The sequence below is a fragment of the Morus notabilis genome, unplaced genomic scaffold, assembly GCF_000414095.1.
Source record: "Morus notabilis unplaced genomic scaffold, ASM41409v2 Scaffold333, whole genome shotgun sequence".
Lineage (NCBI taxonomy): Eukaryota > Viridiplantae > Streptophyta > Magnoliopsida > Rosales > Moraceae > Morus > Morus notabilis.
The window spans coordinates 236,908-263,926 of NW_010363630.1; the positions used below are offsets into that span (position 1 = coordinate 236,908).

Here is a 27,019-nt window from a genome sequence, read left to right on the forward strand (position 1 = left end):
TTTTTTTTCAAAAAAAACGGGATAAAACGGCTAGTTTTTTGAAATTCGGGTTCGGGCAGTCGGGCAAACTCGGGCAGCTCGGGTTTTCGGGCAAAATTAAAAAAACTAGCCGTTTTCGGGCAAATCGGGCAATTCGGGCAGTTCGGGCAGTTCGGGCAACTCGGGCAACTCGGGTTTTCGGGCCAAATTCCGGTAAAAATTCAAAAACCTAGCCGTTTTCGGGTATTCGGGTAATTCAGGCACCTCGGGCGGGTCGGGCAAGTCGGGCAGGTGGGAAAAATTCGGGCAAAATTCAAAAATTCGGGCTTCGGGTCGGGCAATTCGGGCACACCCCATTTTCGGGCAATTTTCGGGTCGGGCAGTTCGGGCTTGGTCGGAAAAATGCAAAAAAATCCCGGCGGACGGCGGTATACGGTGGTTAGACGGCGGCGGGCAAGGGTGGACATGTCAAATCCGGGCTGCCCGAGCCCGAACCCGAATTTCTTGCTTGGACGGGCGGGAATTGGGCCGGCCCGCCCGAGCCCGAAAAAATTCGGGCTTCGGGCGGCCCGCCGACCCGAAGTTCCAGCACCAGTCGGTTTTGTGAGGAAATGAGATTTTTAAAAATGACCTAGGACTAATAGGACCCATTTTTTGCCACGTAAGATACATGTCATCATTTTTTTGTTATAAAAAAAAACTGACCTATTTCCTCAAATTTTAATTTTCTCCGGTTTCTTTTATCAAATTTTCTCTTCTTTTCCTCTGAGTACAAAAAGGGTCTTCTCTATTTACTGGGTTCTAGAGAGTGATTGAGAGAGGCGAGAAAGGTGTTTGTTTCGCGGGAATTCTCAGGGGAAATTGGTGGCTGTATTCTGTTCTTGATTGGTTCAATAAACTTCAGTTCTAGAAAGCTTTCTCTTGTGATGTGTTATGATGGTTTTATGTTCTTGAATTTTCTGGTTAGATTTCCGGTGGTCAAATTCTTTGTCATTTGTTTTAACAAACTGGTATCAGAGCCTCCTCAAGATGGCGATTACGAAGTTCGACATTGAGAAATTTAATGGCAAGAATGACTTTGGGCTGTGGAGATTGAAGATGAGAGCGTTGCTAGTTCAACAGAGTTTAGATGAGGCATTAATGGGGGAAAACAATCTTCCATCAACAATGTCAGAAAAGGAAAAGAAGGAAATTCTCGTGAAGGCCCACAGTCTCCTAATCTTGAGTCTTGGAGACAAAGTGCTCAGGGAAGTTTCAAAGGAGAAATCAGCTGCTGCGATTTGGCTGAAATTGGAGAGCCTTTATATGACCAAGTCTCTGGCAAATCGTCTTTACCTGAAGCAAAGGCTCTACACCTTCAAGATGGCGTATGGAAAAGACCAGACACTTCTTTTATTACGGTCTCTACCAAATACTTATGAAAATCTAAGAGATACAATGATCTATGGGAGAGAAACTCTGACACTGGAAGAGGTCCAATCAGCCTTGATTTCTAAGGAACTCGCAAAGAAATCAGAGGAGAAGGACAACAATTCTGGTGAAGGATTATCTGTTAGAGGAAAAAGTGATAAGAGGGATTTCAAGAACAAGAAAAAAGGCAGATCAAAGTCCAAGAATAAAAGAGCTTGTTATCATTGCCATCAAGAAGGCTATTTCAAGAGAGATTGTCCAGAAAGAAAGAAGAAACTTAAGGCTAAGGGTGCAGAATCTGGTGATGCAGCTGTTGCTTCTGATGATGAAGGCTATGAAAGTGCAGATGTTCTTCTAGTTTCAACTGAAGGCAACATGGAGGAATGGATCTTGGACTCAGGTTGTTCCTTCCACATGACTCCAAACAGGCATTGGTTTGATGCTTACAAGGAAATCAGAGGGGGGAAAGGTGCTTATAGGGAATAACATGGCATGTTCTGTTGTGGGGATTGGCACAGTCAGAATAAGGATGCAAGATGGCTCAGTTAAAACCTTGAATGAAGTCAGACACGTCCCAGAGCTAAAAAGGAATCTGATTTCTCTTGGAATCCTGGACCAGATTGGTTGCAGTTTCAAAGGAGAAGGTGGAGTCATTAAGATCATGAGAGCTAGGATCTTTGGTCTTGATGAAGGGAAGCAAAAAGAATGGTCTTTATACTTTACATGGAACCACTCTCACAAATCAGTCTAATGTAGTAACTGGTAAAGAGTTGAACATTACTAGATTATGGCATCTAAGATTAGGCCATGTCAGTGAGAGAGGATTGCATGAATTAAAAAAACAGGGGCTATTAGGAGAAGGGCAGCTAGAAAATCTTGGGTTCTATGAACATTGTGTGTTTGGCAAGAAGCACAGAGTCAAATTTACACCAGCTAAGCATACAACAAAGTAGACAGTAGATTATATCCATTCAGACATTTGGGGGCCTGCTAGAACAACATCACTAGGAGGACACAGATATTTCATAACCTTCATAGATGGTTACTCTAGGAAGGTTTGGATCTACTTGCTGAAAAATAAGAATCAGGCCTCCAAGACATTCAAGCAATGGAAGACACTGATTGAGAACCAGACAAGCAAGAAGATTAAGAGGCTGCGGACTGATAATGGTCTTGAGTATCTAGATGGTGAGTTTACTGAGTATTGCAAGGATCATGGCACAAGACAGTCAAAAGACCCCTCAGCAAAATGGATTGGCTGAGAGGATGAATAAGACTGTGTTAGAACGAGTCAGGTGTATGCTGTCAAAAGCAAAACTGCCTAAGACCTTTTGGGCATAAGCAGTAATGACTGCTGGCTACCTCATCAACAAATGTCCTTCAACAGCAATTGGCTTCAAATTACCTGATGAGGTTTGGTCAGGGAAGCCTGCAATTTATGAGAACTTAAGAATTTTTGGCTGCCCAGCCTATGTTCATGTAAATGAAGGAAAGCTGGAGCCTAGAGCTAATAAGGGAATTTTCTTAGGCTACCCTGAAGGAGTGAAAGGTTATAGGGTCTGGATCACTGATAAAAAAGGCTCTAAAGCAATTGTCAGTAGGGATGTCACTTTCTTCGAGGAAGATATGGTAAATGAAGCTAGTCAGGATGTTGATTATTCAGAAGAAGCTTCATCAGAGGCAGAGGAAGTTCATTTGGAGGTGGAGCCAACAAAAGAAGAAGGTGAAGATGAGGATGAGGCTGGCCAGTAGCAACCTACAGCACCAACTACAGTGCCAGAACATGATCAGGGATTAGTGGATTACAGACTCACCAGAGATAGAACAAAGAGAACCATAAGGCCACTTCAGAGATATGGCTATGCGGACATAATAGCCTATGCTCTGACAGGTGACATTGATGGCATAGGAGTGGAGCCAAACACTTATCAGGAAGCTATTAATAGCGATGATAAGCTGCACTGGATCAATGCCATGAAAGAGGAATTATCCTCACTTGATAAGAATCAGACATGGATTTTAGTTGAAAAGCCACCGAATCAAAGAATTGTAGGTAGCAAATGGGTGCACAAAAAGAAGCCTGGTATCCCTGGTGTTGAAAAAGCCAGATTCAAAGCAAGATTAGTAGCAAAAGGTTTTACTCAGAAAGAAGGAGAAGATTTTAATGAGATTTTCTCACCAGTAGTAAAACACTCCTCAATTAGAATTTTACTTGCTTTAGTTGCGAAGTATAGTTTGTGTTTGGAACAAATGGATGTAAAAACAACATTTTTACATGGGGAGCTTGAAGAAAGGATCTACATGAAGCAACTTATGGGGTTTGAAGTACTAGGAAAGGAGCATCATGTGTGTCTACTAAAGAAGTCACTATATGGACTTAAACAGTCTCCTAGGCAGTGGTATAAACGTTTTAATACGTTTATGCTCGAGAATGGATTCTTAAGGAGTAAGTTTGACAGCTGTGTCTACTATAAAAGGCTTACTAGTGGTGATTTTGTTTATCTTCTGCTCTACGTAGATGATATGCTGATTGCATCAAGAGATTCAAGAGCTATCAAGGATCTTAAACAGTTGCTGAATTCAGAATTTGAAATGAAGGATCTTGGTGGTGCTCAAAGGATCTTAGAAATGGACATTCACAGAGAAAAAGACAACAGACGGCTGTTCTTAACACAAGAAGGGTATGTGAGGAAAATCCTGAGTAGATTTGGTATGACTGAGACCAAATCAGTTGGTACTCCTTTAGCTGGACATTTTAGATTGTCAGTTTCTTCATGTCCTAGCACTGAGGAAAAGGAGAGATACATGAGTAGTGTGCCATACTCAAGTGTGACTGGAAGTTTGATGTATGCAATGGTTTGTTCAAGACGGAATTGGCTTATGCAGCAAGCATGGTGAGCAGGTTTATGGCTAACCCAGGAAAAGGGCATTGGCAGGCAATCAAATGGGTGCTCAGATATCTTAAAGGAACACAGAATGTTGGCTTGGTATATGAAGATTCTGAGTCAGCAGATCTGGAATTGCAGGGTATGTTGATGCAGACTTTGCTGGTGATATTGACAAAAGGAGATCATTAACTGGTTACATTTTTACTTTGTATGGAAATGTAATTAGTTGGAAAGTTAGTCTTCAGTCAATAGTTGCTCTCTCTACTACAGAAGCTGAATATATAGCTTTGACAGAAGGAATTAAAGAAGCTATATGGGTCAAGGGAATTGTTTCTGAGTTAGAAAGCAAGGAAGTAACTACTACTGTTTGGTGTGATAGTCAATCAGCCATTTGTCTTTCAAAGAATCAGATGTTCCATGAAAGGACAAAGCACATTGACATCAGGTTGCATTTCATTAGAGATGTTGTAGCACATAAGATAGTGGAGTTTAAGAAGATTACAACTGAGCATAATCCTGCATATATGCTCACAAAGGTGTTGCCAATTACTAAGTTTAATCATTGCTTAGACTTGGTAAAGGTGAAGGCAATACAAAGGACCTCTTAGTAAGAGGTGTTCAGAACTGAAACTGTAATTGACTGAGATTCAAGGTGGAGATTTGTTGCAACAGGTGAATCCAAGTCAATTGAGTTGAGATCAATTGGATGAAGACACATGGAAGAATTTGTTGAATTCTTTAGTCGGTCTTAGTGTGAAAGAACAGAGGGGTAGTTTTGTAATTGCCTTAAGGATAAGATCAAAACTGTATATAGTCGTGCATAGAGAATTGAGAACTTGACTTCATTCTGGACAATTCTTGTTTCTTTTCCTCTGAGTACAAAAATGGTCTTCTCTATTCACTGGGTTCTAGAGAGTGATTGAGAGAGGCGAGAAAGGTGTTTGTTTCTCGGGAATTCTCAGGGGAAATTGGTGGCTGTATTCTGTTCTTGATTGGTTCAATAAACTTGAGTTCTGGAAAGCTTTCTCTTGTGATGTGTTATGATGGTTTTATGTTCTTGAATTTTCTGGTTAGATTTCCGGCGGTCAAATTCTCTGTCATTTGTTTTAACAGTTCTTATCGAAAAAACACTAAATGCATGCAAGTAATTCGACATTGTCCGCTTCCATTTTAATTGTGAAAGTATCATAACAAACAAGTTGTAGATTGCAATGCGACACTTTATAACCGCCACAATTGGAATAATTGTTCTTATCAAAATACAGCTTAAGTAAAAGAGCACTAAATTAAGATTATATCACCGGTTATTAATAAATAACATTATATAAGTGTAATATTCAGTTAAATAAATTGTGATTAATTAATCAAATTTAGTGATTAGTGTTAATTAATATGAGATTAGTGAAAGATTATCAATTGTAATTATCACGTAAATGACTTTTCCTTTTAAAAATGATTCTTTTAAAATTAACATTACTATCCATCGAACAATTTTAAGTGTCGGTAGCTAATTTTTTAGAATAAGAATAATGAATCATTCCATACTCTATTTAAATTGAGCTTTAAAGTCTAATTATCAAATTTGTACATAAGGTCCAAGTCTATTTTCCTTTTTTTTTTTTTTTCTATTTTCTTTCTTCTTTTTCCTTGTTCTTTCTTCTTTTCTCTTAATCTCTCTTCTTTTTCCTTTTTCTCTCCTCTCTCTCTCTGACGTTTACTCTCTCTCTCTCTCTCCATGCCGGCCACCTACCACCGGTGAGATTCCGGTGTCGTTTCGTGACACTGCCTACACCATCAGAGAGCTCTCGACGAGCCGAGCACATTGACCTGTCACACGACTTCTAGCTCTGCTGGAATCAGCTGCAATCGCCGGCCAAATTTTTGAAAACGACCAAAACTTCTCATCGTCGTAACTTTGCCGTCTGACCTCCGATCGGAGTGATTCAGGTCCCTATCGACTTAGTTCGAAGAGATGAAAAAAACCCATCTTTTTTCACAGCTCGATTCCCGCCGGAGCTATGAAATTTGGCCGCCGTCGCCCCTCACTGAACTATGCCTTTCCGACCGTCGTGAGTGACACTGTTGGGCTCGATAGACTCAGAACGGGATGTTGAGCAAAAGCCCCAACATAAATTTGAGGTTCCACCGCCAATTGCCGGAGATTTGAGCTCACCGCCGCCGTTGTCGTGTTGTAGGCTGGTTCCGATGATCGAACCGTTAGATCATCACGATTTTGGCCCTTAACCAATTTTGAGATTCCACAGTCGGAGAATCGAGAACCAAGTCGCCGGATTTTGCCGATATTTTTGGGTTTGATCAGAGTAGATAGAGGCCGAATTTGGTAAAATTGATGGCACCATTGAACTCAGAATGGTTGATTTAGTGAGGGTAGGACCCAAGTCCGTCGCGAAAATATGCTCCGGCAACCTCCGCCGCCGCCGGTGGTCGGATTCTGACGTGTCTCAGTTCTTGAGGTTCCCGACATCTGATCAAAGATCTGAGACCATATCCTAACTCGGTTCGACGTGCTGGATGCAATGGTGACTTCCGTTTGCACCAATTCGACTATGTTGTAAGTCTACCGAATTGAGCACGCAGATCGAGGTGAATCGAGTTGAGGTTCAGAGCGAGCCATAGAGCTTCAAGAATAGACGGTTGGATAACGTAAAGTTATCTGTAGATTAAATTGCCAAGAGGTAGAATATTTTTGTCTATCCTTATTAGCCGTACTTTAAATGTCTTTTACCAATGAAATTGTTTTAGAACAAAACATGTTGAAAGAAAATGATTTTAAAAGAATAGCATGAATAATGCTATTGACTTTCTAATGATTTTTAGAAATGAGATTTTTTTGAAAGTATCATTTCTTAAAATGAAATAGTTTAAGAAATGATAAAACACAATGTGGCCTCAGAGATCGGGATATGTGAATCGTATCCTTGGGGGCAAGACCCAAAACCCATACGGATTCACTTCTTAATCAGTGGTGTTATGACTCTACACATTTTCATTAGACAAATATTTTACCACTTCTTGCTTAGTGGTGCTATGACTTATGACTCTGCATATTTTCATTATACAGATATTTTGCTACTACTATGTGAGTATTTCTTTTCATTTTTTTTAAAAGATGATCGGTTCCGGGTGTATGTCTTCGGACCGTGAGTACCTTTATTTATAATGTTTTATAAAATTGTATGATTGGTTCCGGGTGTATGTCTTCAGACTGTGAGTACCTTTATTTATAATGTTTTATAAAATTGTATGATCGGTTCCGGGTGTATATCTTCGGGCCGTGAGTATTTTTATTTATAATATTTTATAAAAATTATATCCTACTGGGCATTCCGCACACTTTTATTATGCTTTTATTGTTTTAAACCCCTCATCCAGAGTTAGCGGTTTAGATTTACAGCGTGACAAGTGGATGCCAATGGATTGAAGGCGGGAGATTCAGATCGGTACGTTTGTTTCAGATTTACAGTTTTAATTATGAGATGTACTGTATTTCTGTATTTAAACTGTATTAGTCGACATTGTCCCAGAGTTGTATTATTTTCTTTAGACTTTATGGACTGTTTTAAATATTATTTCTAAAAGAAAGTCTCTGGAGCAAACTTTATTGAGATTTATGTATTTATTTTTGTGATTTTTGTTAAACATTCCAGTTTAATTAAGTTAAATTTTAAATTAAATCTCAATAATCATGGTCCTATCATTGGGGTCGTGATAAGGCAATTTACTAGAACTTGTATAAGGCAATTTACTAGAACTTCCAGATCACAAATCCTAATCCTAACTATAATAAAAGTGTTGAATTCTTCTGAATGAGGCACATGCCATAAATAAGAGCATTAATTGATCAAGGACAGCTTAGCCCTAGTCGCCGCGTCGGATGACAATTTTGTTAAGAATAGACCGCTAGTTAAGGGAGTGGCATACTTAGGAGGTCGACCACTTTGTGGAGATGCAAAGGATGACATGAGGTTGACCGCACCAACAATTGTAGGCGAAGATGGTTCTGGGAGCGCTTATAAAGTTGAGTATTCACAAGTCGAGAGAGATGCGAGATTTACTCCGAGATTTGCTATTTGTAATTCAAATATACAAAATTTAAATAATAAAACCATTTTGATTGATTGTAATCTCTATCTTTTGAGAAACTATCACAAAAGATTAATGAAAACATCCCCGAATAAAATATGGAACCAGCAGGGACGATGGTCAAGGATATAAATAAGAGATTGTAGGTCGAAAGACCCCTAGGTCACATTGAGAGCAATTCGAGTGTGTAATTTTCTGAAAAATAGTGAACTCTCTCCTCTCCACAGTAGACGTAACTCTTGAATTAAGAGTGAACCACTATAATTTTTGTGCGTTCTTACTTTTTAATTATTTTTAACCGTAATTTTGATCATTAAAACTGGCGCAAACCGTTTTAAAACTTGTTAATATTTTTATTGATGAATTTTCACCGTCAACATTCACCATCAGCATCCTCCTCCTCCTCCTCCTCCTCCCTTCTAACCCTTTTATCATTTCTTTATTTTGTTTTTCATAGCCGTGCTTCGAGAAAGGGAATCCCTTTTCCGGGACTTATCAGAAGGAACAAGGTATGTGTTGTAGCCATTGCACCAGGTAAGGACTGAAACCTTAACCGTAGCAACCGTAGCATCCTTAGAGTTCGTATCTGTAAGCAAGAGAAGAACGCACCAACACCAGCATAGTTTAAAAAAAGTTGTCGGAGGAATCGTTAAATCTTAAATCCTGTGTTAAATCCTAAATCTGAAATCTGAAATCGTAAATCCTTATCGTAAATGCTAAATATAGAAAAGAGTAAATATTTGACCATTGTTCATCCTTAGTAGTTCAAAATAGTGAGTTTGCTTTACTCTCTTTTTTCTTTTCATTTTTAAGTTTCAACTCCATTCCTTTTTTGTCTTGTTATCTCATAATTTATGTTCATTCTATGGTAGTCTAAAACGAAATGTTTTTTTTTTTGTTTTTTGTTTTTTGTTTTTCAGGAAAAAAACAAAGACGTAAGTTTTTTTCCCCTTTTCCTTTTAGGTTTCAACTCCTTGTTTTTTAATTTTGTTATTTTAAAATTTGAAAATGTTTCATGTATTTCTATGATTAAATTAACCTGTTGACTTAAATTACTATCAACATATATTCCTTTTCTTCCTGTATTTAAACTCTATATTTTATATTATAATTTTGTCCTTATATACTATTATTCATATTTTAATTCATACAAACTTCAATTACAACTCAATACGCGTACTAAACTAATAATATACAAAGTCATGGGTTTTAACTGTTTATTACTTTATTGTCGTCACTTGTGCTACTTTAGCATTGAGTGATGAGTATAAAAAAAAAAAAAAAAAAAACATAATGCACTGGTTTCAACTGCATCTTTTTTTACGGAGTTTCAACCATATCTATGTATTGTTAAGGGTAAAATATTCATCCCACATCATCTAAATACAAATATTATCACACTTAAATAAGGATATTGGGCCACTTTACTTAACATGTTGACTTTTTAATAGAGTAATATTGAGAAATATCCCTTAAAAGTGCATAGGTTAGAATTTTTACTCTTTACTCTTGATTCATAACCCTTTTAGTTAAATAATTATATTAACAAAAGGACATTTATCAAGAATAAAGGGTAAAAGTCCAGACTCATGTACAAAGTATAATGCATAGTGCCTTATAATATTAGGCTCTTTTTAATATGGAAGTTTGATGCCTTATCAAGTCCAATTACTCTCCCTAAATTTTCTTATCATATCTCTTTTTAAACTCTAAAATGGTATCATAACCCACTGTTCAAAGGAGTTAGGCCGATCTAACAAACACTATCTTATAGGGGTGTGTTAATGTTAAAATAGGTTGGCCTTTTAAGATAGAAGTCTAATGCCCTTATAAAGCCTAATTATTCTTCTCATCTCTCCTTCTTATACTCTAAAATGTACAGGTTTAACCCTAAGATCAAATAAGAAATAAAAAATTAAACCATGATCATATTAATATAAATAAATAATATGACAATTTAACTAATTTTGATAAAGATATTGTCTATTTAATAAGTAGTCTTTAGTGCTTTACTAAAATTTGATTCTTATGATCAGTCTAATTAGAGATTACTCGAACCCAAAATTTACTCTATAATAACATTCGGAAACAAAGATTAACTTGTATTTTATTCAACAAGCCTCGGCTCTTTCTGGAAAATCCATAGGATTACTCAAGTCTCAAAGATCTACTATTGTAGCATCTAAGCATAGAGGAATCTTCTTGTGCATGGTAAGCCCAAATGCTTCTTCCATATCCAAATCTTCTCTCTTCACTCCATGAGGCAGCTGCCAATCAAAACGACACAAGAGATTTGCCAGCGCAAGCTCAATCAATACCACTCCAAAGTTGATCCCAGGACATCCCCTCCTTCCAGCGCCAAATGGTAACAACTCAAAGTAGTTTTGGCCTTTGAAATCCACCGAGCTATCCAAGAACCTCTCGGGTCGAAACTCATTCGGATCCTCCCAGTATTTCGGGTCCCTACCGATGACTTTTGCATTGACAAAGACCCTTGTTTTGGGAGGGACTTGGCAGCCTTCTATTATGCAACTTTGTGTGGTTTCTCTTGGAACTAGTAATGGGGCCGGAGGGTGAAGTCTCAACCCTTCTTTTATTACCAATTTTAGGTAGTTGAGTTTGGAGAGGTCTCGTTCTAAAACCTTCCCTTTTCCCTTGGAAACTTCTCTCACTTCTTCTTGTGCTCTTTTCATGACTGATGGATTCTTAATTAGGTCAGCCATTATCCACACTAGTGCGGTTGCAGTTGTGTCACTCCCTGCAATGAATATGTCCTGGATATTCAAAATAAAAATTTGACTAATTACTTTTCATAGAAATATTAAAATTTTGGTCAAGACTATGGTTACAGCCATTTTCTTTTTTTATTATACCGTGCACAACATGTGTGTATCGGATTATAGATTAACAAATTTGAGCTATTTTTATCAAGTAAGATTCAATAATAAAAATTTCAATGGTCGAAACTTCTATGAACCGTATCTAACACTTGAAAAAGCGTTGCATAGTATGATCAGAGATAAATCTGTTTTTACCCTTAAATGTCCTTGTTCTAATTTGATTGTAAAACTACGTGACTTTGGTGATATTAGTAGTGATTTTGTCGTAAATATGGTTCTATTAGGAAGCAAATAAGAGTACGTAAAAGGATCAAAATGAGGATACATACAGTGAGAACACCCTTGATTTGGTCATTGTTGATTGTTATGGCTTGGCTTGGATCCCTCTGAACTTGAAGCAAAACATCAACAACATCTTCATGCTCAGCCTTAGGCCTTTTAGGATCAAGATGCTCTTCGATTACTTTGTCATAAAAGTTGTCCAATTCCCTAAAACACTTCTCTAGCCTCATTTCAAGACCATTCAACTTGTTGAGCCAACCCAGCCATGGGAAAAAGTCTGCCATGCAGAAGCCTCCAAGCAAACCCTGCGTCTCATGAAGCATCTCAAGAAATCTAGTATTCCCATTTTCGAATTTCTTACCAAAAGCCACTCGACAAATGATGTTATTCGAGAAAGAAAGCGCGAGTTCGCTGAGATTAACCGAAGAATTACGAGCAACGATTTGGAGAAGTACAGCAACCTCTTCATCTCTAACAGCTTGAAAAGTCTTAACCCTCTTTGCACTAAGAAGTTCCAAGATCATGATCTTCCTAATCTCACGCCAGTACTCACCATAAGGAGCGAAAGACACAGAAGCGCAGTTATAACTGAACTTTTTCGCAGCATACAAAACAGGCCTTCCTGAGAAGACGACATCATGAGTTTTGAAGATCTCTTTGGCCGAATCGGCTGAGCATATGACAAGGGTTGGGATTGATCCAAGCTGTAAGAACATGATTGGTCCGTATTTTTCGGAAAGTTGTTCTAAGGATCGATGGGGCAAGTTCCCCAGTTGGTGAAGGTTTCCTATGAGAGGTAGCTTCCTGGGACCAGGAGGGTATTTTTTGGCTTGAACTTTTCTCTTTTTTCTTCTGAAGGACATTATTAATCTTGAGAAAATGGGAGTGAGAGAAATGAATATGAAGAGGAACTGAATCATGGCAATACGAGAAATCGAGTTGAAATTGCTCAAGAATATGGAAGTAAAGACACCTATAATTTACTAGCTAATAAAAGATATTGGTAAAATGATATGATCAGCTTGTTTTTTGAGCTTCTTGTAACATGCATATCATGTGTATATATATCTGCAAATCTGGTTGTAAAATAATAAATGAGTAAAAATAAAAATAATATAGACAAACAGTATTTTACGTGAAAAATCTCTAAAGGAGACATATTATAAACTACAGAATAAGTGTAGAAAGATTTTACTATGAAAATAGGAATTATAACCGTCTCTCTAAATTATATGGAGAGAACAATAAGAACCACTCTCTCATGTAAATTGGAGGAACATCTCACAAAAAAAAAAGAAAACTGGAGAAATTAAATTTCTCTCACATTATGAGAATTCTCTTTGAAGAGTGAGAAAGAGATGCTTAAACCCTTTCTCCAAGCCCCCTTATATAAACTTTAAGAACGAACTGTGGTCCCAAAAAACTTGTAGTTAAGAATTAGCTAATTTGTGACAATTCATTTTATTTGGCCACCATTTAGTCACTTGACTAAATCCAGTCGGCACAATTTTTAAACTTAAATCATCAGCTTTGAACTTTGTCAATTTGAAGCCTTTGAGTCAATGCCTAATCCAGCAATATACATATATATGGATATATTGGGACACATGGTGGGATCGAATATATAAAAAGTGGAAGTGATCAAATTCAATTTGTGATCCTTATCTCCTCAGAAGAAACCAAATTTCACACCAGAAAATACGTATATTTTACTGCCAGTGCTATTTGTGTTCCACTTGTGCAAGTTTGGTTTTAAGATTCGTTTAGTATGATGATTTAAATTAAGGTAATTCTAGTTTTGATTTTAGAACCATAACTATAATTCATAATTTTGTGTCCAAATCATGGTTTTAAAACCAGAACCAAAATCAGAGGTTTGAACTACCTAGAACCAATGGGAATGGTTTTAGAATCATGAGTGATTCATGGTTTAAAACATTACATCAGAGTTCAAACTTTGAATCAAAACCATCCTAATCAAACACTGATTTTGAGTGAGTCAAATCAAAACTACTTTTTATTTTTTATAATAAACACTGATTTTGAATCAAAATCATAATTCCGGATTTAAAACTCTTATACCAAACAACACTTTAGTCTACTTGTCATTCGTGCATGGTCGGCACCACTTGCGGTGGGGTGTTGAACAATTTCGCACAAAAGAACAAGACAAACGTTTTTTTTTTTTTTTTTGTCATCCTTTCCTTCATCTTCTTTCATGATTTTTCTTGGCCTTGATTTGGAGATTTTTTTTATGACAATTCGTAGTTTTTTTTCTTGGCCTTGATTTGGAGATTTTTTTATGTCAATTCATACTTTTTTTTCTTGGCCTTGATTTGGAGATTTTTTTTTAATGCCAATTCATACTTTTTTCCTAGGGTTTTGGTTAAATGATTAGGCTTGTAGGGACTCTTTTATAAATGCACGTTTATAACATTTGAGTTCTGGATGTGACTTGTAGCTGAGGTAATTAATATATAACGATGTTTTTTTTTTTTTTTTAACGTGAGGGATTCGATTTATACACTTTATTGTGAAATTAGGTCTGAAATTACTACACTTTATTGTGAAATTAGAGCTGAAATTACTGTTTGATTATGCATGCAACTATTATTTCACAATAGGGTTGAGTAAATGGAATTGGTTTGTAAATTTTTTCATTAAGTTCCAAGTTTACACTTTATTTTGGCACTTTTACTCTCCGTACATACCTCATCCTTCCTCTCTTTTCCGTACGTCTCTTTCTATCCTCTATCTTCTTTTTCGTATCAAGTTTCTATCTTCCTTTTCGTACGTCTCTTCCTCATCAAGTCACAAGCCCGGCTAGAGGAAGCCGCACAAACGACCTTAGTGATCAGACATCATTTACCGAATAATATATAGTAAGAATGATTAAAATATCGATATTCATACAAATTTCAACATCTTAACTTTTTCAAAAAAAAAAAAAAAAAAAAATTTGCGTAAATCTTACAAAATATGAGGAAATCTTTCTTCGGACATCGAGTTTTTACATATAAATTTTTTAAAAAAAAAAACTCTAAAATAACCAATAATGCATAGAATAGATTTAAATTTTTGAATCAAAATACTAAAGTATAGAAACTCGTGAGTTTTTGTATGACCTCCGAACTTCACTTGTATTGAATTTGACCAAATTCGATATATATATATATATATAATATTTATTCCACGCACCAATATTTATTACACGTACTAAAATATGTATTTCCTTACCTTATTCATAATAGAGTCACAACACTGAAAAAAAAAATCATTTTCCTCAAAAAAAATTAACCGTTTATCTAAAAGAGGGGTTCAGCCACTAATTATATAAAAGAGCGATTGTATGTCTGCAGAGAAATAGACAAACCCACTTGGTGAGTTACAAAAGTCAAATAAGCACAAGTGGGAGAAAAGCTGGATTTAGATCTTCGATAGAGATGGCAAACTAATCATCCCTAATCCTTCGCACGTCGACCATGTTTACATTGTGCATTTTTCACGAACTCTTCACAAATGTGTTCATACTGAAAGGGAATGATCTGTTCAACTTATAACCTCACGATATACTATATATGCGCACAAGTACACATGTATATACGTACACTTTTTTTTTCTCACGCAGGATTGCACATATTTTTTTAAGCGTTTGCTTCATAAGTTGAAGCTACTGTAAATTTTTTTTGTTACAGTAGTTTCTCTTATAAAATTTAAATTATCAGATTTTTTATGCAAACTTATGAACATAAAACTCATTTGTGTTCATATTGTATATGTTGACCTGTTTGATGAAACTTGCACGTCATAGCATATATATATATATATATATATAGTTTTGATTTTTATAGCAAACTGAATTCCAACTCAATCAATAGTACTCCCAAGGAAAATTCTAACTTAATCACGACAAAATGTATTGTAGTTTATGAAGAGAAGAGAATCTGTCAATCTGATTTGCCCACCAACTGAGGACGTGCACGTTCGGTTCGTTAATTCGAGTTTTTAATTCGAGTTGAGATGTGATGTTGTGTGAGAACTTTTTACTGTAGTAAAAAAGTTAGATGTGACTGTTTCTAAGAACTTTTTACTGTAGCAAAACTCGAATTCTAAACTCAAATCAGCGAAAAAAACAGGACAAAGTAGCAAGGTCAATGACGCTATTGGGAAAATATGGACATAGCTAGCTCGTCGGCACAGGAAAACAAAAGGTCGGTCACACGCTTAATTCCTTATCTTTATTCCAATACCACTTTGATCCCTAAGCATTGTCAGACTCAACTTCGGTTTATCAGTTTGTTTTCATTTCATTCATTAATTTAATGTTAAAAAGAAGACAGAATAAATAAGATATTCTTATGATCTGTCCACAAAGTGTTATTTTCTGTTAATATCTCTCGTATATTTTTATATCTTTCTTCCAACATTCAAGTAACTAATTAAAGAGTTAAAGTTGAACATACTGATAATTCGAAATAAAGTTTAGAAGGTCTTAAAAATTTGGAAACCGAAATATGATTATAGGTAAAGTTCAGAAATTATTTATTGGATTAACATAAAAAAAAAAAAATATATATATATATATATATATTATTATCTTCTATAAAGGAAGACTTTCATCAAAAAGGCAAAAAGGAAAAGGAAAGCCTTGATTTCGATATGTAATCAATTCTGTCATGTGAATGAACAAGGCTAGGCAAAACGCCAAAAACAAGAAAACGACAGAAAATATCAATGCATCAAACTCAAAAACGACTATAAAACGTTCACACAATAAATGTAGGAAAAAAAATGTGTGTTCATCTAATCGATAAGGTCATAAATAGGAGTAGGAACTATGTTTTAAGCATTGGATATATAAATTTTGACCGGATAAAACAGGCAATTTGAAATCCGTTATTATTAACCTGATTTATTAAAGCCTTCAGACTAGACTTATACTTTAAGCTCAAAAGTCTGATCGGGCTGGGCTGGCTGCTATTTTAATTGGCAAGTCTGAAGTTTCAATTTGGGTCGCTGAGTCTGAATTGGTCTTTCTGATCTTTTAGCTCTATCGTTAAATTATTTTTTAATAGAATTAATTTTGTGCTATGAGTTATAAATTTTTTAAACGTACACAAATTTAACCATTAAAAAATTAATCCAATTATAACAAACTACGCTTCTTATTTACATAACAATATCCTGCTTCACAGTAAAGATTCTCATCAAATATTTTATTTTTTTTGAGAATAAATAATAAAAAGTGAGTCTAGTATGAGACCAGTACTGAAAATTTGGGCCGGGCCAGACGGGGCGGCCCGAAGCCTGTTAATGTGGGCCCGGCCTGGCCCGGCACGAATCCGTACAAGCCTGAGCCCGGCCCGGCCCTAGTGTAGGGCCGGGCTGGGCCATAATTCCAAGCCCGCAGGCGGCCCGAGCCCTGCCCGGAGAGCCCAAATAGCCCGGAATTTTTTTTTTTTTGGGTCTTTCGGCCCAAGGGCTGCCCAAATTTTTTTTTATTTCTTTTTTGGGTCTTTTAGCCCAAGGCCAAGCCTGCCCAACGGTAATATTACCGTTGGGTGGGCTGACTCATAGCCTTCTTGGCAGAGGGCTGCAGGCTGCAGCCCTTTGCAAATTTTTTTTTTTTTTGGGCTAAGGCCCAAGGGCCCAAGGCCAAGCCCTGCCCAACGGTAATATTACCGTTGGGTGGGCTGACTCACTGCCGTGAGGCAGTGAGTCTAATGGGTAATGGCCTTCTTGGCAGAGGGCTGCAGGTTGCAGCCCTCTACCAAATTTTTTTATTTTTTATTTTTTATTTTATTTTTTTAGGCCAAGGGTCCAAAGCCAAGCCTACCCAATGGTAATATTACCATTGGGTGGGCTGACTCACTGCTGTGAGGCAGTGAGTCTAATAGCTTGGCAGAGGGCTGCAGCTTGCAGCCCTCTGCCAAATTTTTTTTTTTTTTCATTTGTTTTTCTCCCTTTAAAATTTTTAAATCTTGTCTATAAATACTCCCTCTATTAATCTATTTTTTTCACACAACACAATTTTCACTCTCTCTATTCTCTTCTCATCCTCTAATTTTTTCTCAACTCTCAATTCTCACTCATTACTTCTCTCAATTTTGTTATTTCATTTTTGTTCAAAAAAAAAAAAAGGTTTGTGATTCTCTAATCTGTACTCTAGTCTCTACTTCAATAGGAAATGGAACCAAATATGTATAGGTATGGTCTTGATGGTGTTGACTACTATTTTCATTTTTGTTCAAAAAAAAAAAAAGGTTTGTGATTCTCTAATCTGTACTCTAGTCTCTACTTCAATAGGAAATGGAACCAAATATGTATAGGTATGGTCTTGATGGTGTTGACTACTATGGAGTGGATGAGTGGTTCAACATCATCAACGACAACAAAACATTCGAGACAACGTGCAGAATGTTGGAAATACTTCACTACACAAGAGAAAATTGACGCCGGAGGTAAGAAAATAAAATTAGCTACATGTATATATTGTAAAAAAGTTTTGACAGCAAATTCTATGAGTGGAACTCGACACTTGAGAGATCACGGAGTTAAATGCGCTAGACTACATCAAGCCAGGACGGAGCCTACACAAACTCAACTTCAATTAAACCCGGATGGTTCGGTAAGTACTTGGTCCTATAATCCTCAAGTTGCTAGGGAATCTTTATGTCGATTTATTTCTGCTTTAGATTTACCTATTAACCTTGGTGATAACTCACATTATGAAGCGCATATTCAATGTGCATATTGTCCTCAATTTCAAAAAGTTTCTAGAACTACTACTGGGAGTGATATGATTACATACTATGAGAAAATGCGTCTTGCATTAATAGCTGAAATAGGTGCATTAAAATTTTCAATTGCATTAACCTCTGATATTTGGAGTGGTAGGGCGAATCAAGATTATTTGAGCGTAGTTGCACATTATTTAGACTCTAAATGGAATATGCAAAAAAGAATTATTGGTTTTAGACTTATTGATTGTTCACATAATGCTGACAATATTGTTGAGAGACTTGTTAGTGTTATTCAAGATTTTGGTATACGAGACCGCATTATCTCTATCACCTTAGATAATGCTACAGCTAATGCAAGGGCGATATCAATGTTGGAGGGACTTATAAACTCGTATAGTGGTGGAGTTTTACTTTATCAAAGGTGTGCATGCCATATAATTAACCTCATTGTCAAATTAGGTATGCATATGGTAAGTTCTACAATTGATAATATTCGAAATGCCATTTCTTGGATTCATAATTCAAACCCCCGTATTGCTGAGTTTAAGAGGTATTGTAAAGCAGAAGGTATGAAGCCTAGAAAGTTTGGTCTTGACATGCCTGTTAGGTGGAATTCAACATATATGATGTTGAAGAGTACTTTACCATATAAAAATATTATCACTATTTTTTTCAATACAAAAATGGGCAAAACAATGTTGCAGAAAAATGATTGGTTTATTTGCGAACAATTTGTGTATTTTTTGGAGGTTTTTTATGATTCTACTGTTTTATTATCTGGTATTTATTATCATACTTCTCCATTAGTGTTGCATCAAATTTGTGAGATTACAGACTTATTTGAAACGTATAGAAATGATATGTTATTTAAACCGATAGTAGAAAAAATGGAAGTAAAGTTTAGGAAATATTGGTATGAAATTCCTCTGTTGTATTGTTTAGCAATTATTTTGGATCCTAGAGTAAAATTATCCGGTCTTGGAAATGTTCTTTCTCAATCGGTGGCCAGTTGGATATAGATTATACTTCACAGGTTGTTAACACATGTGAGAAGTTATTTGAGATTTATGCAATTTACAAGAACAAGTTTGGTAACTTGAGAACTCAACAAACGCAACAAGATTAGCCGGCCCGCTCAAAAAAGAAGTTTTAGAATTTTATATCTTCTCATCGTGGTGGCTCTAGTTCATCATCAACTGTGACTCCAAGTGTCATGCCACCACCATCAACACCAACGACGACACAATATAGGGAGCTCAACAGATACCTTGAGACATAATTCTCGGTGATAGATGGTGCTGATAATGATGACAATTTCAAAATTTTGGCATGATGGAGGCTACAAGGTGTTAGATTTCCAATACTTTCAATATTAGCACGTGATATCTTGACTATTCCAGTATCAACAGTGTCTTCAGAGTCTGCCTTTAGCACAGCTGGGAGGATAATTGAAGAACGAAGGACTTCGTTGACTCCAGAAATAGTTGAGGTGCTAATATGTCTAAAAGATTGGGAAAATGCTTCTTTGCGAATGCAACACACAGCCAAAGACAACGATTTAATGAATCAATTTCAAAACTTAAACATTGAAGATGTCGCTTCTGATGCGGAGAGTAGTGTAGCAGGTAGTTAGATATTTTTGTTTCTTAATATAAATTGTAACTGTAAAAATAATACTGCACTCTTTTTTTCTTACCAAGGTTTTATCCCAATGAATTTTTTTTGGTAAGGTTTTTAATGAGGTAGTTATAAATACATAAATAAAGTCTTATTTCATTAAAATTTTACAATATCCACTATTTATTATAAATTTTATTATATTTTTTTAATATTTTATAAATCATGCTCGAGCCGGGCCGATTCGGGCCGGCCCGACCTGAAATAGCCCGGCCCGCCCCTCGGCCCGTCGGGCCTTAAAGCCGGACTGAGCTTATATAAAATTATTTAGGGCCAAGCCGGGCCGACCCGAACTACCCTTTTGGGCTGCCGGGCCCGGGCCGGGCGGCCTGAATTTTCAGCTCTATATGAGACCCACCCACTGAAGGCTATCTTTTATTAATAATGATGTTTAACGCGGCCTTAAGCAATTTTTTTCCTCGTTCCTTCGTAATTATGAAACGTGGGTTTAACTTTTGTCCGGAACATACCTATGTTCTGGATAAGCATTTTTCCCACTCGAACAAGAGAACTCCATTCTCTCGTCGGAGGTGTTCCAATGGAGGCTCTGGGACTTCCTTCTCTCAATAGTCTATCCAATTCGCGCTTTAATTTTCAGGAACTAAGAAGAATCACTCACTTCCTCCCTAAACCATCACATTTCAGAAGCACTGATTCGCAGCTTTCTTCTCTCTCTCGAACCCACCATTTTGTATGCAAATTCTCCTCTTTTGTTAAGTTCTAATTTCTGGGTTTTCGTTTTCATGGCTTTCGGAAATAATACAGAGAAAAAAAAATACGAATTTTTTTTTTGTGTGAGCTGAACTGATAAAAAAAGCTGCTTCAGTAGCCAATGTACATAATTATGATTAATTTGTTTGTTTATCATTAATTTAACTTGTTCAATTTTGAAAAATCTAAGTTGGGTTGTTCTCAGAATTTTCGTGGGTTAAGTAAACAATTATCATTTTATATTCATGAGTTTTCGTTTCCATGGCTTTCGGACAATGCAGAGGAAAAACATAAAAAGGAAAGATTACGAGACGTTTGGTTGGAGGATTCAAACTATGTGATTCAAACTATGTTTGATTTACGTAAATTTTTTGTGAGAGAAAATACTGTAGCGAATCACGAATCATGATTGGAAGTGTGGGCTGAACTGATAAAAAATGCTACTTTTAGTCGCAAATGGAGAAAATTATGGTTACTTTTGTTTGTTTATCATTAATTAAACTTCTTCTTCTTTTTTTTTTTTTTTTTTTTTTTTTTTTTTTTGAGAAATCTAATCTGGGTTGTTCTTTGTTCTAATTCAGCGAGGGGTTGGCATTCGAATGCAAGCTGACAATGAAGATTACGAGTTGAAACAAGCCAAGGATATGGCTGCTGCTAGGAAGAGATGGGAAGCTTTGGTATTTTTACTCCATCAACTGACTTTTTACCTTAATTGCCTTAATGGGTTGGATATAACTTCATTTGTAGTGCTTTTGAATTTAAGTTTCTAATTTGCTCTGTTTTTTGTGTAGGTCAGAGATGAAAAAGTTAAAGTCCTAACACCAAGCCAAGCTGGGTATGCAATTCAACTTTCTAACAAAACTTTGCTTGATGTTCGCCCATCTACAGAACGCAAAAAGGTGGAAAAATCTCAATTATATTTCTCTTTGAATACATTGCCACGTTCGTAGTTCAAATTTGTTGGAGATCAAAGAGCTTAATTGTGTAGTTCTTTTGAGTGATTGTTGTTATTTTGCTAAGGAAGTTATATATGGTTTTTGGGGATTTTAACAAAGGGTCTAAACATGACAATGTACCACAACAAGAAAATCATTATTTGACGGAGATCGAAATAATGCACCTCAAGACAATGGGATCTGACCAGGACAATTAAATGGATTAGTGTCAAAATTGTTCAAGATGAGGACCTCTAGGGGTCAAGATTGAGCTGGGGTCGAGATGGATGTCAACTCTCCTCGAGGGGTTGAGCTCTAGATTTCTGATGTAGTGTTAACTGAAATGTTCAATCTTTCCTCTTATTTCTTTCTTTGTTGAATACACTACAGAGGATTATAGTACTTTCATTTGCCAGTTTCCTTATTGGCTTTCCCTGTTCTATAGGCATGGGTTAAAGGCTCAACCTGGATTCCCATATTTGAAGTCGATAACAGATTGGATTCAGGCACAGTTTCCAGGAAGGTCACAAGTTTTGTGATGGGTATTGCTCCACATTACTACTAAAGAAGTCACACTTTTTTTTTTTTTTTTTTTGCAACAAATATAATGGATAGCTATTGACTCTGTAATTCAGTAATGAGTTCATGATGCGTAATTTAACCAAGCTTGCTATGTTATTCCTTTGAACTCATTATCAAGTTTTTAGTTTCTTATGCGTGTTTTCATTTTTGTCTTAACTCTTAACCAGAGATGACTATTGTGTAGGGGGCTGGTGGAGCGGTACGCCTACTTTGTCGTATGATAGGTTAGTGAGAAACCATAGAATTCTTGTGGTTTATTAGTATTGTATCAAATTGATATTTATTTATTTCTTTTTCCAACAGCCAGTTCTTGTCAAAAGTTGAAGAGAAGTTCCCAAAAGATACAGATCTTATAGTGGCATGTCAGAAGGGATTGAGGTGAGCTTTTTTGTTCAAATTGTTTCTTCAGTTTTATTTTCATTTCATTTGAAAATGGCGAAATCTGACTATAAATTATATTTAAACTGATGGAGACCCTTTGATATTATTGATATGTCCAATAGACATTGGAAATTAATCCAAATTGGATTTAAGTAACTAAGTAGGCAGTTAATTTCCCAATGCAATGTATGAATATCATGTTAGTAAATTCTAATATTTCAACATGATGGGGATTCCTAGATGAAGTTGTGACCTGTTATTCCATCAACTGTAAGGAAAGAGTAAGTAATGGGGGATGAAGTTTTATCATCAAAGTTTTTCAGTTATGTGGGTTCTTTATTTTAGCCGTTTCTAATATTTCAGTCATGTTTCTCGTACCACTAGAATTATGAGTTCATACAAACATTTTAAGACTAGTATATTTTTCAGCTTAGATAAAGAACTCAAGCTTTTCACTTTAAGTCTTACCAAGTACTTCTTTAGTAATTTGAACCATGTGAAGAACAAATATGAAATCATTTCCTTATTTACAAAATTTAATTTCTGGGCAGATCCCTCGCTGCGTGTGAACTACTGTACAATGCTGGATACAGAAACCTTTTCTGGGTTCAAGGGGGCCTAGAAGCTGCGGAAGAGGAGGTGTACTATTTTTTCCGTGTAGTGTTTTGAATTTAGACTTTCCTACTACAGTTTCATCCACTCTCATTTTTCAATTCTGTAAATTAATCTGGTGCAGGATCTTGTCATAGAAGGTCCCCAGCCAATTAAGTTTGCTGGTATTGGTGGGGTTTCAGAATTTCTTGGGTAACTACTCTGGTCTTTGCCCAGTTTTCCTTTAGGCATGCATCATGAATACTTACAGCAATATACTTTCTTTTCCCTGTTTTTAGCTGGAAATGTAATGAATGACTCTGTCTGCAGTTGTAAAAGAAAAAGTAGTTGGTGGGCAAGTTAATTCTATGGTTGACTCCTTTTTTTTTCAGTTGGACCGATCAACAAAGAGTTCAAGCTGCCAAGGAAGGTTGGGGCTACCGGTTACTGTACTCTGCGCGTCTGGTAATTATCTATCTCTCTTATTCATGGATAAAAGTCCTTGCTTCTAAATCATCCTTTTAGAGACTTAAATCAGGCTTGATTCTTTTTGCAAAGGTTGGACTCTTTCTTGTTGCCGATGCTTTGTTTCTTGGCGCTCAGCGAGTAGGTAGTTACATTCAAGAGTTAAGATCGCATTGAGATTCCACAGATGCGTGGGAATGTGGTCATCGAGGGATAAAATTCTAAAGTAGCAGATTTCTAGCAACAGAACAATTTTCCAGAGTATTGCAATTTTGGTCTCTCGAGTTTTCTCTTTAAACTTTCATCTTGTTAATTATGTTTTTTGATCTTTGATGCAATCAACTATGATTTCAGCCGCACGCCGATGTAGTTTTAGCAACCTGCAATTGCCACAGAAATGTTTATTCAATGCAGTTCTCTTGTAATTAGTCAATCAGTTCTTTAGATTAGATTTGTCGTACCAAGTTATGCACGTGTTCTACGAAGCCACTTGTAATTGTATTCCACCTTTATGCCTTCTCTTTTTACTGCTAATTTCACGGCTTCTTGTTGGAATATGGCGAAGTACACTTTCTTATTGTCATCAGTGCATTTTCTTCCTCTATTTCCAGAATGAGGCTATGTACATAGTTATACTTGAAGCGAAGGCAATGTATTTCCAAAATACTAGCTTCTTAACATTGCTTGCATGAAAAACCCCATCAAACAATTGCATTTCGTTCATTTTTTTTTTGGCCTTCACATTTTTTCGTTGGCGGAGAACGAAAATGCCTCTTTGTCATGATCATATCACTCTGAAAAGCTACAGGACACTGACACGCTAATATCCTTAAGAGGAATATAATGCTCAAGTTGTCATGAAAGGATGAAAAAGAAAACAGGGACAATGTTATGGCAAGTATGGCAACAATATTTATTGAAACAGCCCGGGGTGAACATAACTGATATTTATTGAAACAGCCCGGGGTGAACATAACTGGAATGCAAGCGAGTTGTGTTTTATTTCAATTGTTCTAGCTTATGGAAAGCGTGGCTTGGCGAGGACTATTAAACTGGCTTTCCTGTGCATTGTGATGCCAAAAACTTCAGTCATGTCCAAATCTTTAGCCGCAACTCCAGGAGGAAGCTCCCAATCGAAGCTATGGAGAAGCTGAGCTAAAGCAAGCTCAACACTCGCCGTTCCAAATGTCATGGCAGGGCAGATTCTTCTACCAGCTCCAAATGGTATGAGCTCAAAATCCTGTCCCTTGAAATCAATACTACTACCCATAAATCTTTCTGGTTTGAATGCTTCTGGATCTTCCCAACTTTCCGGGTCTCTCCCAATTGCCCAGGCATTGACAAAGATTCTCGTCTTCGCTGGAATATCGTATCCATCCGTAGTAACATGTTCCATTGATTCTCTAGGGACTAGAACTGGAGCAGGAGGATGCAATCTGAAGGTCTCTTTGATGACTGCTTTCATGTAGTCGAGTTGAGGCAGATCACTCTCTAAAACAACTTTTCTCTCTCCCATAACACTTCTAACTTCAGCTTGTGCTTTTTCCAAAACTTTAGGGTTCAAAATGAGCTCTGTCATTCCCCAATCAAGGACTATGAATGTTGTATCGGTCCCTGCAGCAAACATGTCCTGCACAATGAAATAATGGATATTGGATACCGTTCAGTGGTAGATTTTATGCAAAAACAAAAAAACAAAAAAAAAAATCTAATAAGCCAAGTGGGATTTGTCTCGTTTGTGTGAAAACGCAATCAAAACTTTACCAATATGATAGCCTTGACATTGTCCATGGTGAGAGTAATGTCCCCAGACTCATTCTTCTGAATATCAAGCAAGACATCAACAAGGTCCTTGTGCTCAACATTTTTTCTATCAGGATCGGCATGTTCAGCCACAATCTGATCGAAAAGTTGATCAAAACGATGAAACGTGGCGACAAGTCTCGATTTGGTTCCCGTCAAAGCGTGCACAAACTCCATGGAAGGAAAGAAATCTCCAACACTGAGCCCTCCTAGCAACTCTTGATACTCTTCAAGCATCTTTTGGAATCCCTGCTTATCATAGTCTCCACCTCCTGAGAAATCCCTTCCGAAAGCCACCCTGCAAAGAACATCATTGGCATACAACCCAAGCATCTTGCTTAGATTGGTTGTGCCGGGATAAGACTCCGAAACCCGACGCACCAGATGAGCAACTTCCTCTTCTCGAATGAAGCCAAAAGATTGAACCCTTTTGGCACTAAACAGCTCAAGTATGCATATCTTCCTAATGTACCTCCAATAAGCTCCATATGGGGAGAAAACAATGTCAGTGCAGTTGTAGAAAAGATGTTTGGCTGAGAAGATTTGCGGACGGCTTGACAAGGCCAGATCATGGGTTTTCAATGCTTCTTTGGCTACTCTAGCTGATGAAACTATCACAGTTGGGACTTGACCAAGTTGTAAGTAAATAATTGGACCATATTTTTGTGCCAATTTTTGGAGAGAGACGTGAGGGTTGTTTCCAAGCTGGTGAAGGTTTCCAATGATGGGAAGTTTTGGAGGGCTTGGTGGGAGATTCAATGCTCTTCTTCTGTTTCTAACAATTGGGTTATTTCTGAAGATGAAGTTGAGAAAAATTACAAGGAAAACTGTGGCAAAGAAGAGCAAAGACGGTTCGTTTAACCACTGAAGGAGAGCCATACTTAATGACATACCTTTTTTTTTTCTGGTTGATATTAAAGGAGCACTTTCTTGATAAAAAGCCAAATTATATGTTATAGACCGTCACTGACAAGATCTTATCTTCAAACTTGGCAGCTAGCCTTGGTGGTGTCACTTTAGGCTCATTGAACATAGTGTTGAAACTTTGAACGGGCCGTCCATGATCACCGAAAAGTTTAAATTTTTACCTGAGTACCAAACCCGAACTGCCCGAAAATTCGGGCTCCCCGACCCGACCCGAAAATTACCATGGACGGGCTTCGGGCAGGAGGTGCCTGCCCGTGCTCGATCGGACTGCCCGATGCCCGACCGGCTGCCCGAATTTTCAAATTTTTTTTATATTATATTTTTATATTGTATTTGTATAATTATAATGTGTATATTATAATTTGAAATTTGAAATGAACACATGAACTATATAAAAAAAATTATTTATTCTTTGATTTTTAAATTTGTAATTCATGATTGTCTCGTTAAAAACCTTACTAAGAAAAACCCAATTGGGATAAAAACTTGGTAAGGAAAAAAGAGTGCAATCATTGTGGGACGAATTACAAATTTGACGAACTTACAAAGTCTATACATGATTACAATAGCACTATACAAATTAGAAATTATAAAGTAAATAAATATTTACAAATTAGAATAATAAAATTTAATTTGAAGCAGAAGGATCATCTTGAAAATTAAAAGTTAATCTATTAAATTCGTCGATCCATTCTTGGTTT

At 36.7% G+C, this 27,019-nt stretch overlaps 3 protein-coding genes across 3 annotated transcripts; 1 reads left to right on the top strand and 2 right to left on the bottom strand.

Moving 5' to 3' along the window:
• Nucleotides 1-10,391: 10,391 nt before the first annotated feature.
• On the bottom strand, nt 10,392-12,578 carry LOC21401909 (cytochrome P450 71A9). The gene is made up of 2 exons (XM_010104633.2): nt 11,551-12,578; nt 10,392-11,155 (listed from the first exon to the last, which is right to left on the bottom strand). Exons 1-2 carry the CDS (start codon nt 12,421-12,423, stop codon nt 10,541-10,543), a joined length of 1,488 nt encoding a protein of 495 aa, XP_010102935.2. The 5' UTR covers nt 12,424-12,578; the 3' UTR covers nt 10,392-10,540.
• Nucleotides 12,579-20,357: 7,779 nt separating this feature from the next.
• LOC21401910 (rhodanese-like domain-containing protein 11, chloroplastic) lies at nt 20,358-24,264 on the top strand. The gene is made up of 10 exons (XM_024169812.1): nt 20,358-20,614; nt 21,216-21,311; nt 21,426-21,533; nt 22,015-22,111; nt 22,336-22,375; nt 22,455-22,529; nt 23,084-23,171; nt 23,269-23,336; nt 23,516-23,588; nt 23,682-24,264. The coding sequence occupies exons 1-10, from the start codon at nt 20,396-20,398 to the stop codon at nt 23,763-23,765; spliced, it is 948 nt and encodes a 315-aa protein (XP_024025580.1). The 5' UTR covers nt 20,358-20,395; the 3' UTR covers nt 23,766-24,264.
• Nucleotides 24,265-24,347: 83 nt separating this feature from the next.
• LOC21401912 (cytochrome P450 71A1) lies at nt 24,348-26,286 on the bottom strand. The gene is made up of 2 exons (XM_010104636.2): nt 25,353-26,286; nt 24,348-25,218 (listed from the first exon to the last, which is right to left on the bottom strand). Exons 1-2 carry the CDS (start codon nt 26,280-26,282, stop codon nt 24,607-24,609), a joined length of 1,542 nt encoding a protein of 513 aa, XP_010102938.2. The 5' UTR covers nt 26,283-26,286; the 3' UTR covers nt 24,348-24,606.
• Nucleotides 26,287-27,019: the final 733 nt, after the last annotated feature.